At 42.9% G+C, this 20,676-nt stretch overlaps 1 protein-coding gene across 6 annotated transcripts in view; it reads right to left on the bottom strand.

The window, feature by feature from the left end:
- The window catches only part of unc80 (unc-80 homolog, NALCN channel complex subunit), a 345,386-nt gene that overhangs the window by 289,421 nt on the left and 35,289 nt on the right, over positions 1–20,676 (bottom strand). For all 6 annotated transcript variants that reach the window (XM_033023608.1, XM_033023610.1, XM_033023609.1 and 3 more), the window contains exons 4-6: positions 14,567–14,877; positions 4,857–4,980; positions 64–125 (exon numbers count right to left, since the gene is read on the bottom strand). In XM_033023608.1, the coding sequence (XP_032879499.1) occupies positions 64–125; positions 4,857–4,980; positions 14,567–14,877 (497 nt within the window). The remainder of the gene's footprint in view (positions 1–63; positions 126–4,856; positions 4,981–14,566; positions 14,878–20,676) is intronic.

Genomic DNA, 20,676 nt, shown 5'->3' with positions numbered 1-20,676 from the left:
CAAAAATGATGCTAGTCTCTAAATTAAACTACAGGAAAGTTTACGAGTTTCCAAAATACTCACCGTTGTTCCTGCTTTATCCAAATCACAAGATACTCTGTTGTTTAAGGGTGAAGTTCTCTTAGCTGGAAAGAAAAAACATGTATCACCAACAGAAATGAGGCTAGATTTTCTAATCTCTGCTCCCTGTTCTAACTACTTTAATTAATCTCCACAAGAGCAAGAAATATGGCTATTGTAATAATTAAGATAAATATGTGAATTGTTCAGTAAAATATGCATGTGGGCTTAAGGGAGTCCATAATAACATTTTCTGATGGCACAGACATTCCCTTAAATTGGGTAATTAATCTTACCTAGGAATCACCGATAATAAATATGCTGCATCCCAAAGAGCAGAAATCGCTTTTGAACCTTTTCAGTTTTCTTTTCCAAAAATTCCCAATATTAATTTTAGCGAAAAGTGACTGTAACTCTTGCCCTATTAATTGAACCATGGTCCATTGTAAAGGCCCCTCCAACTTACAAGTTCCTCATCAAACATATCCACTACTTTAACAACATTCAAACAAAGGCCAGTTTCTGAATGCCCGTTCGCTTGCACCTGCCTTGCACCTGCACCTTGTAATTTGTTTGCCTTCAACCTTGTCAAAACTCATTAATAGGTTGAAATGCTTAAGCTTTTTTGTTAGACTTTAGAGATACAGTATGGAAACAGGTCCTTCGAGCCAATGAGTCCACGCTGACCAGTAATGACACCGTACAGTAGCACTATCCATCAGACCAGGCAAATTTTAAAATTTACAGAAGCAAATTAACCTACAAACTTGTTTGTCTTTGAGATGTGGGAGGAAACCGGAGCACCCGGAGAAAACCCATGCAGTCATGGGGAGAACGTACAAACTGTAGACAGCACCCATAGTTAGGATTAAACCTGGGTCTCTGGCGCTGTAAGACAACAACTCTACCGCTGGGCCACTGTGGTGCCAATCAGTCCCCTTCAAATAAACCTTTCCTTATAGAATTAACATAACACACATTTTAATTCCCATGTCAATTCTGCTCTAAATCTACTCAGTTGGGTAAACGGTAAAAAGTGGAAACATCTATTTTTATTGATACTGAAACTTGACAAATATTCCAGTTTCAACTATGTTCACAGTTTTAACCATAGAGTAGGATGTAAGAGAATTGATAAAATTGTTTAATTATTGTCTTGGCTGTGTCATATTAATTTATTATTTTCACATGTTCCGAGGTTCAATGGATAACTTTGTTTTGAGTGTTATCAGGGCAAATCATACCATACGAGTACGTCAGACAGTACAAAAGACAAAACAAAGAACATTGACGAAAATGGACACTAGATGCTGGAGTATCTCAGTGGGACAGGCAGCATTTCTGGATAGAAGGAATAGGTGGCGTTTCTGGTCTCAACCATTCATAGAAACATAGAAAATAGGTGCAGGAGGAGGCCATTCGGCCCTTCGAGCCAGCACCGCCATTCATTGTGATCATGGCTGATCGTCCCCTATCAATAACGCGTACCCTGCCTTCTCCCCATATCCCTTGACTCCACTAGCCCCTAGAGCTCTATCTAACTCTCTCTTAAATCCATCCAGTGATTTGGCCTCCACTGCCCTCTGTGGCAGGGAATTCCATAAATTCACAACTCTCTGGGTGAAAATGTTTTTTCTCACCTCAGTCTTAAATGACCTCCCCTTTATTCTAAGACTGTGGCCCCTGGTTCTGGACTCGCCCAACATTGGGAACATTTTTCCTGCATCTAGCTTGTCCAGTCCTTTTATAATTTTATATGTTTCTATAAGATCCCCCTGCATCCTTCTAAACTCCAGTGAATACAAGCCTAGTCTTTTCAATCTTTCCTCATGACAGTCCCGCCATCCCATGGATCAATCTCGTGAACCTACACTGCACTGCCTCAATCACAAGGATGTCCTTCCTCAAATTAGGAGACCAAAACTGTACACAATACTCTAGATGTGGTCTCACCAGAGCCCTATACAACTGCAGAAGAACCTCTTTACTCCTATACTGAAATCCTCTTGTTATGAAGGCCAACATTCCATTAGCTTTCTTCACTGCCTGCTGTACCTGTAAGCCAACTTTCAGTGACCGGTGTACAAGGACGCCCATGTCTCGCTGCACCTCCCCCTTACCTAACCTAACCCCAATAATCTGCCCCCTTGTTTTTGCCGCCAAAGTGGATAACCTCACATTTATCTATATTATACTGCATCTGCCACGCATCTGCCCACTCACTCAACCTGTCCAGGTCACCCTGCAACCTCGTTACATCCTCTTCACAGTTCACACCCAGCTTTGTGTCATCCGCAAACTTACTAGTGTTGCTCCTAATTCCCTCTTCCAAATCATTAATATATATGGTAAACAGTTGCGGCCTCAACACCGAGCCTTGCGGCACTCCACTTGCCTGCCATTCTGAAAAGGATCCGTTCACTCCTATTCTTTGCTTCAGGTCTGCCAACCAATTTTCTATCAATGTCAACACCCTACCCCCAATACCATGTACTCTAATTTTAGTCACCAGTCTCCCATGCGGGGCCTTATCAAAGGCTTTCTGAAAATCTAGATAGACTACATCCACTGGCACCCCTTCATCCATTTTACTTGTCACATCCTCAAAAAATTCCAGAAGATTAGTCAAGAATGATTTCCCTTTCATAAATCCATGTTGACTTGGACTAATCATTTTACTGCTATCCAAATGCCCCATTATTACCTATTTAATAATTGACTCCAGCATCTTTCCCACCACCGAAGTCAGGTTAACTGGTCTGTAATTCCCTGTTTTCTCTCTCGCTCCTTTCTTGAAAAGTGGGATAACATTAGCTATCCTCCACTCCACAGGAACTGATCCTGAATCTATTGAACATTGGAAAATGATCATCAATGCGTCCGGTATTTCTAGAGCCACCTCCCTGAGGACCCTGGGATGCAGACCATCAGGCCCAGGAGATTTATCATCCTTCAGTCCCATTAGCCTACCCAATACTATTTCTTACCTAATGAAAATTTCTTTCAGTTCCTCTACCCCCTTAGATCCTGTCCTCCAGTACCTGGGAGATTGTTTGTGTCTTCCTTGGTGAAGACAGATCCGAAGTACCTATTCAACTCTTCTGCCATTTCCTTGTTGCCCATAATAATTTCACCCGTGTCTGCCTTCAAAGGACCCACATTTGACTTTGCTACTCTGTTTTGCTTAACATACCTAAAGAAGCCTTTACTGTCCTTCTTTATATTCCTTGCCAGCTTCCCTTCGTACTTCATCTTTTCAACCCGTATTGCCCGTTTTGTTTCCTTCTGTTGTCCTATGAAAGTTTCCCAATCCTCTGGCTTCCGGCTACTCTTTGCTGTGTTATACATCTTTTCTTTTAGTTTGATTCTATCCCTAACTTCTCTTGCCAGCAATGGTTGCCTCCTACTCCCCTTAGAATCTTTCTTCCTTTTGGGAATGAAATGATCCTGCGTCTTCAGGATTATGCCGATAAATTCCTGCCAGTGCTGTTCCACCGTCATTCCTGCTAGGATCCCTTTCCAGTCTACCTTGGCCAGCTCTCCTCTCATGCCTTCATAGTCCCCTTTGTGCAACTGCATCACTGCCACTTCCGATTTAACGTTCTCCTTCTCAAATTGCAGATTAAAACTAATCATATTATGATCACTACCTCCAAGCGGTTCCTTTACCTCGAGTTCTCTTATCATATCTGGTTCATTGGACAACATTAAATCCAGAATTGCCTTTTCTCTCGTTAGCTCCATTACAAGCTGCTCTAAGAATCCATCTCGGAGGCATTCTACAAACTCTCTTTCTTGGGGTCCTGAACCAACCTGATTTTCCCAGTCTACCTGCATATTGAAATCCCCCATCGCCACAGTGGCGTTACCTTTGTTACATGCCAGTGTTAACTCCTGCTGCAACTTACACCCTACATCCGGGCTACTATTTGGGGATCTGTACATAACACCAATTAGTGTCTTCTTGCCTTTACAATTCCTCAACTGAATCCACAGTGACTCTATCTCGTCATTCTTTCCAGAGATGTTGCCTGTCCTGCTGAGTTACTCGAACATTTTTTGTTCATTTTCGGTGTAAACCAGCATCTGCAGTTCCTTCCTACACACCAAGGAAAATGTTACAGGTACGAAGTAAGTGTAGATTAAAAAAATGATCTGCAATGAGGTAAATGGAAAGGTCAGGAAATTCATCCCGAGCATTTAAGAGGTCGATTCAAGAATCTGTAATAATGGGGAAGAAGCTGTTCTTGAATCTGGCAGTAGGTGATTTCAAGCATTGTACCTTTGTGCCCGACAGGAGAGGAGAGAAGAGAGAATGATTAGGGTGCCAGTGAGGGGAGAGGTTGGATTGGGTGATGGACTGAGCTGAGTCCACAACTCTCTGCAAGTCTTTGCTCTCTTGGGCAGAGCAGTTGCCAACCAAGATGGAATGGATCTGGATAGGATATTTTATATGGTGCACCTGTAGAAATTGGTAAGAATTATTGGAGTCATGCCACATTTCTTTAGTCTTCTGAGGAAGTAGAGGCGATGTGTGCCTTCTTGGCAGTAATGTCAATTTGACTGGACCAAGACAAATTGTTGATGGAAAAAAGTATCGTAACAGACACCTGTATTTTTCAAAATGCATGGTTGTAAATATTAGCAAACTGAATTCTCACAATTACATTAATGTTTCTATTTATTTTGTCTTTCTTAAAGCAATAGACAAAGGGATTTTATGCAAAAAGCCATTAAAATACACAATAATATTTTCAAAGCTTAAGTTCAAAGCCAAAAAGTCAGTATCTTCTTACCTGTAACAATATTTCTGACTGGCTTTACATGGGCAGTAAATGCTGGAGCTTCGGGATGTTTGTGCTCCCACATTGGTTGCCAAATAACAAGGCCGCTGGCCAGGCGAAACGTTAGATCGGATTCCTATGGATTTGCATTGAAGGGAATACATCACTCGACTTGCGGGACAAATAAATTAGTTTCATACAATTGATTCTGGCTCAGGGAAAGAACTGGAAGTTATCAATACATTTAAAATAATTCAATTGCTAATACTGAGGTTTTTAGCCAATTCACAGAGACTGAAATTCATCTTATTTTCTAATTGTATTATATTATATTGGTTTCTTATCACAGATAATCCTCCGACATTTTCGCCACCTCCAATGGGATCCCACCACTGGCCACATCTTCCCATCTCCTTCCCTTTCGGCTTTCTGCAGAGACCACTCCCTCTAACACCCTGGTCAGTTTGTTCCTTCCCACCTAAAACAACCCTCTCCCCGGTACTTTCCCTTGCAACCGCAGGAAATGCTACACTTGTCACTTTACGTTCTATCCAATACGATACAATACGATACAATCCAATACAATATGACTCCATCCAAGGACTCAAGCAGTCTTTCCAGGTGAGGCAGAGGTTCACCTGCACCTCTTCCCACATCATCTTTTGCACCCGCTGTTCTAGATGTCAACTGCTTTGCATCGGTGAGACCAAGCGCAGGCTTGGTGATCACTTCGCCCAACACCTCCGCTCAGTTCACATTAACCAACCTGATCTCCCGGTGGCTCAGCACTTCAACTCCCCCTCACATTCCGAATCCGACCTTTCTGTCCTGGGCCTCCTCCATGGCCAGAGTGAATCCCGCCGCAAATTGGGGGGGCAGCACCTCATATTTCGCTTGGGCAGTTTACACCCCAGCAGTAGGAACATTGACTTCTCCAATTTCAGGTAGCCCTTGCCTTCTCCCTCATTCCCCTCCCCTTCCCAGCTCTCCCACAGCCTACTGTCTCTACCTCTTCCTTTCTTCTTCCCACCCCTCCCCACCCCCACATCAGTCTGAAGTCCCGAAACGTCACCTATTCCTTCGCTCCATAGATGCTGCCTCGCCCACTGAGTTTCTCTAGCATTTTTGTCTACCTTCGGTTTCTTAAAAAACGATTTATAAATTGCATTGTAACTTTTCCTTTCGAAATTCAATTTAACTCGAGGGTAGTATGTTATATGACAATTCTTCTATTATTCCTGTACCTACTTATGAATAAGGCAAAATCATATTCTTTTGGCGAGTCAAAACGGGAGGGGGTACAAATTTCCTTATTTTAAAACGAGAATAAAGTTGTCACCCAAGCCAAATATAAACGATGCTTATTCTATTCGCGTGGCGCTAGAGTGACAGTTAACAGAAAAACCCGCGCCAGCCAATCGCGAGGGTTCGATATTAACAGGGCCACCACTAGGTGCCGCCACAGGAACCCCCCAGAACCCGAGGTACGGAACCGAGCAGGAGGCCGGACCTGGCAACCAGAACTCGTGGTAACCACGGAAGGGGCGGGCTATACAGGTGGGGCTGGCGGAACAGAGGCAGAGGACAGTAACGGTGTGAGAGGAACAGAAACAACAGGTGGGCGAGAAGTCGAGCAACGGAGATGATCTCTTCTCAGCCCCCGACATCCAGCAGGAAACTCACGACGCTGGGACGCAACACCCGGAACGGACCCTCGTAGATACGCTGCAGTGGGGACCGATGAACCTAGCAATCCAATTGGCCGCAAGGGCCTTGGAACAAGACACGGCGGAGGTGTCCAATCCTCCACCCCTTAAACCGATCCACCACCGCGAGGAATTGCGTGGCACCGCGGGACGGCGGCAACGGGCCCACTAAATCCACATGGATGTGTTTGAAATGGCCCAAGGGAACTACAAAGTCTTGCACTGGGGCCCGCACATGATGTTGCACCTTGGATGTCTGGCAGGGGATGCAGGCTCTAGCCCAAGCTGCGACCTGTTTGTGGAGACCCTGCCAGACAAATTTGTCCGCCACTAGCGCTGAAGTCGCCCGGATTGGAGGGTGGGCTGGACCGTGGATGGTGTCGAAAATCCGGCGGAGCCACACCACAGGTAAAATGGGGCTAGGTCACCCGGTGGAAACAACGCACAGTACCGTGGGACCGAACGGAACGTCGGCCAACCGCAGCCCAGAAACGGCCTTCCTGTAGTCTGCCATCCCGTCGTCCGCGCGCTGTGCTGCAGCGAACTACATGTAATCCACACCATGATCCATGCCCGCCACCACCGGGAGGGCCAGCAGGACAGGGCGTCGGCGACAGTGTTGCACTTCCCAGCCACGTGCTGTACGTCCGTTGTAAACTCCTGACACGAATGCCAGGTGTCATTGCTGCCGAGCGGACCAGGGATCTGACACCTTGGCCAAGGCGAAAGTCAAGGGCTTGTGGTCAATAAAGGCCGTCAACGGCCTCCTACCCTCCAAAAAGTATCTAAAGTGCCGGATGGCCAGGTACAGGGCGAGGAGCTCCCGGCCAAATGCGCTGTAGTTACGCTCTGGGGGCCTCAGCTAATGGCTGAAAAAGGCTAGCGGCTGCCAGCGGCCGTCAATGCACTGCTCCAAGACTCCACCCACGGCCGTATCGGAGGCATCCACCATGAGAGCCGTCGAAGCCGTGGCCCGCGGGTGTATGAGCATAGTGTAGCGATGTGACAAAACTTACCTTCAGCGGCGCTGCAGTTCTGTCACTGGCCGTGTGCGCGACTTTGGCGCCTTTGGGGGGGGGAGAGTGGGGCGGGATTAAAATGCCGTTTTCTCCTGCCTGTCGGAGGCGGATTACCTTGGGCTGCCAGATGCTAATGAAAAATCGACCGGACTTCCTTTCTCGATATGTTTTTAAAAAAAAAAAAATGTTTAAATTGCTGGACAATTTAATCGCTGGATTAAAATAAAAAGATACTTCTAACGTCGTCAACGCCTACAACGTGACGGATCTCAGCTGATATGGGGTTCAAATTAACCGCAAATGCAATGTTACAATTGATCGCGTTCCAGAAAACCCCACTCGCAAGATGATTTAAATGCTTTTTTTGGACAATCATGTCATAAGAGCATCTAAATCGTCTATATTTTGTGTTATTGTCTACTCAAAGTCTATATTTTTATACTAAATATAAGTTTTAATCCCATGTATTGTGCAAAAACATAATAATTTTATTTATATTGAGTGGATGTTTCTAGATTAATTTATGGGAATTAAACATTAAATTCCTTCCATCTGGCATATAAATTCATGACAGAGAGATTTAAAAATCATGTTATGTTGTGAATTCTTGTGTGAATGGGATTAGTTCGTTCTTTGGATACTTAGGCAATTTTTTTTTATTAAATCAATTTCTTAAGAAATTGAATCTACAGGACATTCTTAATGGGAAAGTAGTGGGCAGAAAGGCATGTCATGTGTAGTTTGAAGAGCAAAACTTGTATGAAGAGTAAACTTGTAGTTTGCAATGCCAAAATTGAAAAGTTGAGGAAAAACAAGGTGTACCGAGTTGCTTATTGGTTACAATCTGAGGAGTATGATGATGCTACTGAATATGATATGCCAATGTACCAGCTAGAAACTGATCTTCTCCACGAAGACTTGGTCTAATGCTAGAAATTGTAATTTATGTTACGGATTTACAGCATATAATACAATAATATTAGTTCTGATCTTGAGAATATCACATTTTTGAATTTTCAAGGCAATCTGGGTGTTTATTACTATTTCCGTCACAACGGTCAATTTTGTAATTAACTACAATTAGGTAATTAACCAATTATATGATTTAATTTCAGGTCATCCAAGTAAGATGTTTTATATTTGTTTCAGAATGCTTCAATCTATAATAACTGAAAATGTTATTCAGTTCTCTTGATTTTTAAGAAAGTTATGAGCTTTTGACTGTCCTCGGTCACAGCTTTTGTGTTAAGTCAATGGAAAAGCAATAGGGAACAAGATGCTAATTTCCGAGTATGAAAATGACCATAACTTTTTTAATACTGAAGATATTATAATAATGAAGTAGCCCATACTGAGATGCATCGCAGGTGATAGTGACTGGCAGATTGAGATTGAAGTATGCCAGTTTAGGTGCGCTAGCTAGCTGTAATTTTAAAGTCTCGAAAACTCTTTGGTATTCCGGGTACCAAGACCATGCATTGTCGTTGTGGGTCAGTTGTCGTAGGGGAGCAGAAAGTTCACTGAGGTTGCGAATAAACTTGCCCAAGTAATTGACCATGCCGAGAAATCGTTGTAAGCTGGTGACGTCAATTGGGACTGGCAGCTCGTTGATGGCTGCAGTCCTTAGTGGATCAGGTTTTAATCCGTTGCTGGTGAACACGTGACCAACTTATGTAACTTCGGAGACTCTGAACTTGTTGAGTTTCAGATTAATGGGGAAACTGCTTTTTCAAGTCCCTACCTGGTCGGAGACGCTGCCTTCCTCCGAGCAGCACCTTCGACCTGTCCTCGCGGCCTACCAGCGGGTCCTGGAGCGACGTTTCCTGAGGGGACCTGGCCAGAACCACGGCTTTGGCGGCGGCACAGCGCTGGAGCGCTATTGCGGAGCGGGCGATGCCTTTCCTGGGTCGCCGCGCTGGAACTCCAGTATGCTGGGACCGCCGATGAAAACATTGTGGAGCCGCGGTTCTGTGGAACGGCCAGCTGCGGCGCTGAACTTTACATCCCGGAGCCTGGGATCTCTTGTCGAGATCGCCAGTGTGTGGAGCTCCGTCAAACGCGGTCTGTTGGCTTGGAAGCCGCGGTTCCAGATTTGTTATTGATTATCATGGTCACCGCAGGATCAATCAGTTTGCCTGGGGAGCGCAGGTTTAGGGAGAGTACGGTAGAGTCAGTGTCTGTGTTATCGGAATCGTTCTCATGGGAAATATCATCTTGTTCTTGGGAATCAGAATCAGACGGCTCCTGTTGAATCAGATGCAGATTTGTCCTTGAAGCAGTGCTCCCACGGGACCGACAACAATTAGCAAAGTGGTTGAGTTTCTTGCATTTATGACATACCTTTCCATGGGCAATGCAGAATTGGTGCCCCCTAGAGTGGAAATAGTTGCAGTTTGGGCATCTTGTGGCAGGCATATTTGGATCTTTGCGGGACGCATTTAAAATTTTATGCGGAGAATAGTTAGCTAGATTCACATTATGTTGCTGTTGAGGACTTGAGCTGTCAAAATCAGCTAGTCCAACAGGATTTGCCCGAAAGAGCTTTTTGCATCGAGGACTGAGAATACTGTTGCATTACCAATCTGTGCCGCTACGTCCTCAGTGGTTCTCATCGGATAGTGTTGGGGTTTGATTGCTGTGTTTAAATCTTTTGGGTTGATATAGATGCGTAATTCTTACTTATCTTTTTTTGTGATGACGACCTTAGTGGAGACCCAATCCGAGGGTTCACTGACCTCGGCAATGACTCCGATGGAGATCAGACGCTTGAGTTCGGTGTGTATTCTCTCCTGCATGCCGTGGGGTACGCGGTGAGGTGCACGGACTATTGGGGTGACGGTATGATCTACAGGGATCTTGTATATCGTAGGCAGTTTGCCAAGTTTACTGTCAAATAAGTCTTTACAGTTGGATAGCATCTGTTGTGTTGGTTCATCTGTCAAACAGAGTTTGTGGACAGCACGCCCAAAATAAACCAGACCCAGGTCGTGGCATGCATTGATGCCAAGCAAAGTTTCTGAGTTTGGTTGGCCAGTGTAGAAGATTACGTTTTTTGTCTGCTCGTTGACAGTGTACTTTAAATCAGCTTTACCCAGCGGGTGAAGAACTCCCCCGCCCCCGTAAGCATGTAGGGTGGAGGTGTCCTTTTTCATGAGTTCATGGTTCTTATCTTGTTGAACTCTTTGAGTGACATAACGTTTACTCTGGCGCCGGTGTCGACTTTGGCATTCAAAGATTTGTTATTGATTATCATGGTCACCGCAGGATCAATCAGTTTGCCTGGGGAGCGCAGGTTTAGGGAGAGTACGGTAGAGTCAGTGTCTGTGTTATCGGAATCGTTCTCATGGGAAATATCATCTTGTTCTTGGGAATCAGAATCAGACGGCTCCTGTTGAATCAGATGCAGATTTGTCCTTGAAGCAGTGCTCCCACGGGACCGACAACAATTAGCAAAGTGGTTGAGTTTCTTGCATTTATGACATACCTTTCCATGGGCAATGCAGAATTGGTGCCCCCTAGAGTGGAAATAGTTGCAGTTTGGGCATCTTGTGGCAGGCATATTTGGATCTTTGCGGGACGCATTTAAAATTTTATGCGGAGAATAGTTAGCTAGATTCACATTATGTTGCTGTTGAGGACTTGAGCTGTCAAAATCAGCTAGTAGGGCTACAGCTTCTGCCATTCGACATGCATGAATGGCTTGCTCTAAAGTCAGTTCAGCGTTCCGCAGCAATTCAGCTCTTAACTTGCGGTCATTCATTCCTCCCACTATTTTATCTCACACAAGCTCATTTGGCAACTCACCAAAGCGGCACCGTGAGCTGATGTGTCTTAGGTCGCTGATAAATCGTTCCACAGGCTCGTCTGCCTGTTGCTGTCGGGCAAAAAATCTTGTTCTCTCAAGTATGCGATTCGATGACAGGTCACACAGTTCTCTAAACTTTCTCAGCAGGACCGCTGGGTTATCGATAGTCTCAGCTGGCACCACTACCAGTCCGTTCCCATCGAGGTGTGCTGGTGCGAAATCAAAAGAGGAAGCATGGATCATAGCTTCCGGACCCGCTAGATTCAACAGTAGCGATGCCTAGGTCATCGGGGTCGTTTCGGTGAACGATGCGGATATAATGAGCATAGTCTCGCTCAAACATTCGTCAGCGCTCGGCTATATCAGAATCAAACACGAGCGGGCTTGGCTTTCGACAAGAGTTAGCCATGTTGTCAAAATCACTCACAAATAAAAACTGATAAACCAAATAAATCGCGGTAAACAGACCCGGGCTAGACCCGATTTTCCGACACCATGTAAATACCTTAGTCTCACACAAGTTGAAGCATAAGCATCTTTATTGTCTAGTTCATCATCACATATGCAGTACATCACACGTTCAGTCTACTGCAGCTACTGCCAGGCAGCAGGCGAGTTCTTACACTATAGATCATATAATTAGGCGGAGTTATAATTACTAAGCATTCTGATTGGCTAACATGCAATAGCCAATCAACTGCTCCTAATAACACAGGGCTGAAGTTCATGATCAATGCAAGTTGTCAAATTACCACATAATTAAGAGGCCTGAACATAACTATACAGTACAGATGTGGCCACTAGGCTTATTTTGTCTGTACACTTTTGAAAGCACATACAGGTCCACCACCAATTTTCTGTGGCATTTCAGGACGACATGGATAGGTGAAGTTCTAAGTTGGCCCCCTTTAGATCACTCCTCTCATCCATGTGTCCCACCCTTTTCTCCTATCCCAGTCTCCTTTTCCTTTCCACCTATATCCCTTCCTCTGGCTTCATATTTAACTCCTCCCCTTCTCCCTCATCTTACACTCTTTCCTCTCCTTTTCATCTCCACCCTTTGTCCACCCAGCTGCCAATCAAAACCCACTCATCTGTATCCAGCTATCACTTGCCTGGATAGACATAAAATGCTAGAGTAACTCAGCGGAACAGGCAGCATCTCTGGAGAGAAGGAATACATTGTCCCACCCCCACATCTTTTCAAGGTGCGTTTTTTTTTAAATCTATACGGAATACATAGAATCCTGTATATTCCTGAGCGCCAGAGACCCAGGTTTAATCCTGACTACAGATGCTGTCTATACGGATTTTGCACGTTCTCCCTGTGACTGCTTGGGTTTTCTCCGGGTGCTCCGGTTTCCTCACACTCCAAAGACTTGCAGGTTTTTAGGTTAATTGGCCTCTGCAAAATTGTCCCTAGTGTGCAGGATACAATGAGTGTGTGGGTGATTGTGGTCAACATGGACTCAGTGGGCCGAAGCGCCTGTTTTCACGCTGTATCTCTAAACGAAACTAAAACTAAACTGACCGTCATGCACTACCTTTAATCCGGACATAATTAGGAGAGCGCACTTGAAATCCCCCACCCCCGGGATTCACCAGAAAATGTTGTGTCTAGGCAGTGAGAGACGGCCGAACTCAACCTTTTCTGAACTTCTGCAGCCGGACTTCAGTTCGGTGGATTGAATTTGCGCCCTGTGGCCGGGGCTCTGAAACTTCGGCGAGCCGGATCAGTTTATTTCGCCGACATCCAAGGCAGACTTTGCGGGTATGCATTTCAGCCCCCCCCCCAGCAGCCTAGGTGGACCATTCCAGTATTATTCAACTAACCTCTGTTGGTCCAGCAAAACGGATAACCCAGCAAGGCTCTGGAACCAAGGGTTTTGGAAAATCAGTGGTGGAGCTGTAATCACTTCCAGATCCATGTTTTGTCCCTTAGCCTGTTTTGCTGTTCAATTCCATATGTATCTTAATTAAAAAATGCTACAACCTTTGTGTCAATGTATTCCAAATCTTAACCACAGGTGAAAAAAAAATCTTTGTTAAACCTCTGACTTTTCTGCAATTACTTTAACATTGTGTCAAAGTCACCTTGCCAATTTAAACCGTTTCCACTTTATCTCCCAATGAAAACCAATCATAGTTTTCAAAAAAAAATAAACACAAAGTGCTGGAGTAACTCCACGGGCCAGGCAGCATCTCTGGAGAAAACAGATTGGTGACATTTCGGGACCCGAAACGTCACTACCCATGTCCTGCAGAGATGCTGCCTGGCCCGCTGAGTTACTCCAGCATTTGATGTGGTTTTGTCAACTAGCATCTGCAGTTCTTTGTGTCTAATGGGAAAACCCATGCTGATCCTATCTGACCTTTAATAATGGAGTGATAAAGCCTTTCTATGCCCTCGCTGAAGCTCTTATATCTTTCCTGAAGTATGGTATTCAGAATAGAAAATAATACTGAGTTACAGTCCAATTCGTAACTCATCGATAAACGCTCCAAACTGGTGATTATTAAACATTCAGTGTAATATTGAATACTAAAACATACTGGAGAAACAAGGAACTATTGATGCAAAATTACAAAAGAATTGGAGTAACTCAGCATGTCAGGCCATAGGCGACATAGATAGGTGAAGTATTAAGTTGGCCCCCTTTTTTTCACCCTTTTCTTTCCTGTACCCTACCTGGATACAGACCCATTTCTCCCACTATCCCAACCCCCTTTCCCCTTCTGCCTATATCCCTTCTTCCGGTTTCATATTTCACTCCTTTGTTTCTCCTTTATCTTACACCCTTTTTTCTCCTTTTCATTTCCAGCCTTTGTCCACCCATCTGCCAATCAAAGCCGTCACCTTTATTCACCTACCACTTGTCAGGCATTGTCCCACTGCCACCTCTTCTCCAGCTTTCTCCCCCTGCTAAAATTAGTCTGAAGAAGGGTCCAAACCCGAAACGTCACCTATCCATGTCCTTCAAAGATGCTGCTTGACACACCGAGTTATTCCAGCATTTGTGTTGTAATTTAACAAAAACACACTGTACAGTTTACAGTTCAAATGCACAAACGCCATAATGTAAGCAGTTGACTCAGTAGTGCAGTAACAGTGAGAAGTAACTTGTGATTTAAGCCAAATTCAAATACCCAGAAAGTAAAACATTTTACAAAATGAATAAATCATTAATTTACCTTAATTCTGTTGACAAGAGGTGCAAACAAGAAGACAAACAGTTCTACCGTGGCCATTGAATTAGTGAATAACTTGGGTCTGGGGTGCTCTTCCTCCTCTGTGACACTGCACTGCCTGGGCCGTCCTGGAGATCCCTGGTTCTCCCCTTGATGAATAAAAGCGCTGCTGCTCCCGGACCAACTGGATCCTCCTCCTCCAGTACTGAAAGCGGCTGTAGTTTCATTATTGCATTCATAAGGAGCATCCAACAGCATCCAATGCAGGGTATGAAGAAGCTTGGTCTCTGCCACACCAAGCTTATCCTGATGGCCTTTAACATAAGAATGTACAATATACTTTAACGGTTTATATGGAATCTTTCACAAAATAAGCATTTCACAGTTTATGCAATCTTGTCGATTCCCAGTTGCCAAACACTTTAACTCCCCTTCCCATCCTGACATTTCTGTCCTGGGCCTCCTCCACCGTCAAGAGTGAGGCCAAATGCAAATTGGAGGAACAGAACCACATATTTTGCTTGGGCAGCTTACCACCCAGCAGTATGTATTAATTTCTCTAACTTCTAGTGACCCTTGCATTCTCTCCCTCTCTCCATCCCTCCCCCGTCCTGCTTAGTTTCACTAGTTAGTTTCATTCATTATGAGTATCACCTTCTCCACGGCCAACAATGGACCATTGTGGGCTTCACCTTTCCTTGATCATCATTGGTGGCTTTGATTTGTCCTTATGCATACATTCATTATGCATATTCATTCATTTATTCTTTGTACCTCTTCATATGTCTAGTTTCCCTCTTCCCTGACTCTCAGACTGAAGAAGGGTCTCGAACCGAAACGTCACCTATTCCTTTTCTCCAGAGATGCTGCCTTACCTGCTAAATTACTCCAGCATGTTTTTTCTATCTTCGATGTAAACCTGCATCTGCAGTTCCTTCCTACACATAACTGAAGGTGATTGCTTCATTTGCAATTTAGAATTAGCATTGGAGATTACTCCTATCCTGTTAGCAATATACAAATTAAATGCTCAATGTGTAAGAAAAAAACTGCAGATGCTGGTTTTAATCGTTGGTAGACACAAAATGCTGGAGTAACTCAGCGGGTGAGGCAGCATCTCTGGAGAGAAGGAATGGGCAACCCCCTCCTTCAGACTGGCTCAATGTCAAGACAGGGAGTACCCAAGGTTAAGGTATGGATCATTGATGTCCAGTACAGAGGTCCCCAGATTATAGAAGATCTGAGTTATGAACACTCAACTTTACAAAAATTATCTGTGTCTGCGCGCAGATACAGTACTCGAATTTCCAAGCTGCTTCTTGCCGATTAGCAAATCTGCTCCCTCTGTAATTCCAACTGGACTGCATTCGGACAAATATTTGTGTAATTCACTTGCTGGTATTAACTCCTATCACTTATGCTGAGCTTTCCCAGTCCCCAAGGGCTGTCATGGGCAAATCAGTCCCCAAGGGCTGTCATTGGCAGCATGGGGACGCAGCGGTAGAGTTGCTGGCTTAAGGGCCTGTCCCATTTGCCGATTTTTTCAGTGGCTGCCGGCGACATATCAGTGTCGCCAAAAGATTTTGAACATTTCAAAATCCAGCAGTGCCAAAAAAAATGTTGCGACACTTGAAAAAACACCGCGCGTCATACGTCATCACGCCGCGTCACCGCCGCATCGTACGTCATCACGCCGCGTATTTTTCGGTGACCTGATACGTCAGTCAATGATGCCAGCAGTCGCCGAAAAAATCAGCAAGTGGGACATGCCCTTTATAGTGCCAGGCAGTTCCTTCCAACACATAACTGAAGGTGATTGCTTCATTTGCAATTTAGAATTTCCATTGGAGATTTCTCCTATCCTGTAAGCAATATACACCAAAGTTTGATCCTGACTACGAGTGCTGTCTAAACAGAGTTTGTACGTTCTTCCCTTGACCACGTGTTTTCCCCGGGTACTCCCGTTTCCTCCCACACTCCAAAAACGTACAGGTTTGTAGGTTAATTTGCTTCGGTAAGATTGTAAATGATTCCTAGTGCAGGATTGTGCTGGTATAAGGGATTTGCGGGTCAGCTCGGACTCGGTGGGCCGAAGGACCCGTTTCCACGCTGTCTCTCTAAACTAAACTGAAGATTTCACATTACGATTTTGGGGGAAATTGCTCTTTTCCATCACAATAAATTAAGTTTATGGACAGTTCTTAGAGATAGAACCCTTATGTAACCCAGGAATCCACTGTTCTCTTGTTTATTTTAAGTTATTTCATCCCGACTTGATGGATTATTTTGAAAATGTCTGCAGATGAGCTGAATATATAATCAATCTACAGACTAATTTCACCAGAATGTTAGTTACTCATTTTTTTTAAATTACTTTTGTTCCATAATTTTCCAAGCAGGAAAAACAATCTTCTCATATTTGCTCTGACGTAGTCTTTAAAAACATGATAACATGCAGAGTGGACAGGATGGTCATGACGCTAATAGGGTTGCCATCTTTCCACTCCAACAATTAAGTTCTATCCTGACCTCCAGTGTTACCTCTGTGGAGTTTGCTGGGAATGTTGGAAGAATAAGTAAAAGCAAATTAGTTAGGGAAATAAGACTGCTTCATGAGCTAGCATAGAATCTTGGGGGCGAATGGCCTTCTTACCTAATAGCAGATGGAGCAGCATTGGAGACAGTCCAAAGGAGATTCACCAGACTAATTCCTGTGATGCAGAAATTTCCTATCGAGACTAACAATTTTGTTCCTCAGAGTTTAAAAAAAGTGAGATGTTTTTATGCATTTAAGTTCCTAAGAAGGCTTTTCAGGGTAGATATTGAGATGTTTTCACAAGTAGGAGAGTCACAACCGAAGGAACATAGAATCCAATTAAGCAGATGACTTACAATTGAGATGTGTAAAAACTTCTTCCCTCAGAGAGCAGTGTGCCTCTGAAATATTCTACCTCAATGGGTGGAGGAAGCTTGATTAATATATAAATATTTAAGATGGAGATAGATAAATATTTTAAGATAAAGAATTTAGGTTTATGGGGAATTGGTACATATGAAGAATTAATGTCAATGCAGATCAGCCATCAGCATGTTGAATGATGGCTCATGGTAATCTATTCCTTATTTTCTTGTGTTTTTTTTTGTTCCATGTCATAAGGAAATATAGAAATATATGCAGCCTTTCAAGCTTGCTCCCACATTCATCACGATCAAAGTGAATCTCTACTTCTGTCTCAATGCCATCTTTCTGCATTAACCGCATGTTCTTTGATCCACGGAACATGCAGTAATCTGTCAACCTTACTTTGAATTAATTCATCGTAGTATGTTGGAGTAAAGAATTCAGAAGATTCACCATCCTTTGTGCAAGAATTTTTTCATATCAGTGCTAAATTCTGAAACTGTCACCCGTGGTTTCTCCCTGCATGCAGTCTAGCAAACCCTAAAATAATTTTGGAAGTTTCAATGATATCTCCTTTCATTCTTCTAAACTATAGCAAATATAGGCAATCTTCTCTCCTCACAAGCAAAGGAGACTGCCTATTTCCGTAGTCGTCTCACAAGTAGCCTAGTCAGTGCAGTAAGGCAATGCAATTGTTGCATCTACATATTAGCTATCAAGGAACTGTGTACAAAACCGTTAACACTGCCCTATCTGTTACCATTTCAACTGTTTTTCTGATACGAATTACCTCACCTTTTTCCACATTTTCTTGCAATTGCTATATTTTGCCTTCATTTCCTCTTGAAGTCTTTAAATCCATCCCTGTTTAGGTGACCCCCATGTTATGGCAATTTGGGTGACAGAAATTCATCCTTACAGCATTCGCAAATCACGATCAATAAATCTGGGATACGGAATAAATTTTGCTCCTACAAAATTTATAACAAATGAGGATGGAAAAATGCTTCAAGACGAAGAGCATATAAAAAACACACTGCTTTTAGCTTGTGTCTGCCTCACATATCCCCATAATATATATAACTGCAGATGCTGGTTAAAACCGAAAAATTAATACTGCTTGTGTTGAACTAAAGGAGCTGTATGCCTCTCTGAAGCAGCAGTTCATGGATTTTGATCAGAGGACAACGCAAGAATTTGCAAGAATGGAAAAAGATTATAATAAGAAATTTGATAAGTTGTTTGAAGAGATGAAAAACTCTGACAAGCGGATGGAAGATATGGAGACTGAAATGAATGAGATGGCTCAGGAAATAACGAGTCTGAATAAAGAACAAGATTCTGATCGGGAGCAATTGAATAAATTGTCTGATAAATGTCAGGATTTGGAAGCAAGATCGAGGAGACAGAACTTAAGAATAGTGGGCGTAAAGGAGGGACAAGAGCATGGAAATCAAATGTGCGATTTTGTCACCAAATTACTCAAATAAGTTTTTAAGCTATCGGAAAACCCGAGGATAGTCGTGGCTCATCGGGTAGGACGCTTCCAAAGAGGAATAAATGCTCCACCAAGACAGATTATTGTGAAGTTTTTAGACATCTCAACTCTGGAAAATTTATTGAAGATGATACCTCATGGTGAGAATCTTACATTTTCCGGAGACATCGTTAGATTCTTCAGGGACTACCTCCGTGAAATACTTGAAAAAAGGCATCTGTTTAAAAAAGCAAGTAATATCCTGATATTACCCCCAGGAGCGATATGAGGTAATATACCCAGCGAAAATGAAAATTACGTACAATTCTACTCAACGCTCTTTTACGGATCCAGATTTGGCATTTAACCACGCACAAGATATTGTAAAGAAAATAGAAGAGAACGCTGAAGATTAAACTTTTCAATGAAAAATGTTGCTTTAATTAAGATGGCGGAACTGTTCCAGACAGTAACTAGACACGCTTATCTGTCAAGAATCTGTTTTCAACGGCAGAGCCCATGTTTCACCTTGAATGGAAAAGTTGAAGATAAACAAAAGGAAAGCTGAAGATTTGGAAGTAATGCTGACGGACATGAAAGAAATTCAAAGGGAATGGACTAAATTTGTTGACTTAAGAAAAGTCTTAATTACTATTGCATACATTTAATGTAAATAATTAATTAACCATATAATTTTAATATATAATAATTAATTAACCATATAATTTAAATAATACTAACTCTCATTTTAGGTATTACACTAATATGACTAACTGGGGGATAGGGGGAGTTTATATAGCTATTATTAATTATTAAATAATCATAATATAGTTTAAATGAAAGGAAATATAATTTATGATGTATACTAATACATAATAACTAATGAAAATGTGCATAATAATATTAATACATCATAAGCCTGTGTGAAGGAGGGAGGAGTCTAATACTTGGAAAAGTTCCAGATGTTGGGCTATGTCTAAGCCTTGGAAGTTGCTTGTATTTAAGACAAAGTTTAACCCCTTGGAACATGCTTGTTGTCAGGGAAAATATGGCGATTAGTGTAACAATCCCGGGTACATAAGAGAACAATTGAAAATGTATATATACATACAGAACTGAACATACAGGTTTGATTTGCCTCTGGCTTGATTGTGCTATCTCTCTATTTCTGAAGTTTTTTCTGTATTATTCGTCCTGACTGGACAATTTTTTGTTACAAGAAGATGAAACGGCCTGTAGTCTTTTATGATACTCTGTCTAGGGGATGGAGCTCAATGTACAATTCCAACTACGTAGGTCAATTCCATTTTAGCCACCAATGGTGGCCTCTTGTTTTTAAGGTATTGCTTTTTTGATACCTTAATGTCACTTCTTTTTTTAAATTCACTTTCACGTGTTTCACTTGTTAATTTTTTTCATCACTAACACAATATATGCTTTCTTCTTTTTTTCATTGAGGTTCAATAGAGGGAAGAGATGTAAAACAACTTCAGAAGTCTGGGATGATCACCCCACACCCAAAATCCTGAGGTATTTAGCTGCACCATATGAATCAAAACCACCAAAACTGATTTACAATGCAAGACAATAGACGAATAAAGAACGGAGGAATCACATTTTGTAGCAGGAATATTAGGGGTGCGAATGATCCAATTAAGAGGGGCAAGATTCTGGCCCAGTTAAAATCATTAAATTCGGACATAGCTTTTCTGCAAGAAACACACACGAAACTAC

Source organism: Amblyraja radiata, chromosome 7 (assembly GCF_010909765.2).
Source record: "Amblyraja radiata isolate CabotCenter1 chromosome 7, sAmbRad1.1.pri, whole genome shotgun sequence".
Classification (NCBI taxonomy): Eukaryota; Metazoa; Chordata; class Chondrichthyes; order Rajiformes; family Rajidae; genus Amblyraja; species Amblyraja radiata.
This window is presented reverse-complemented; position numbering and strand designations above follow the sequence as displayed.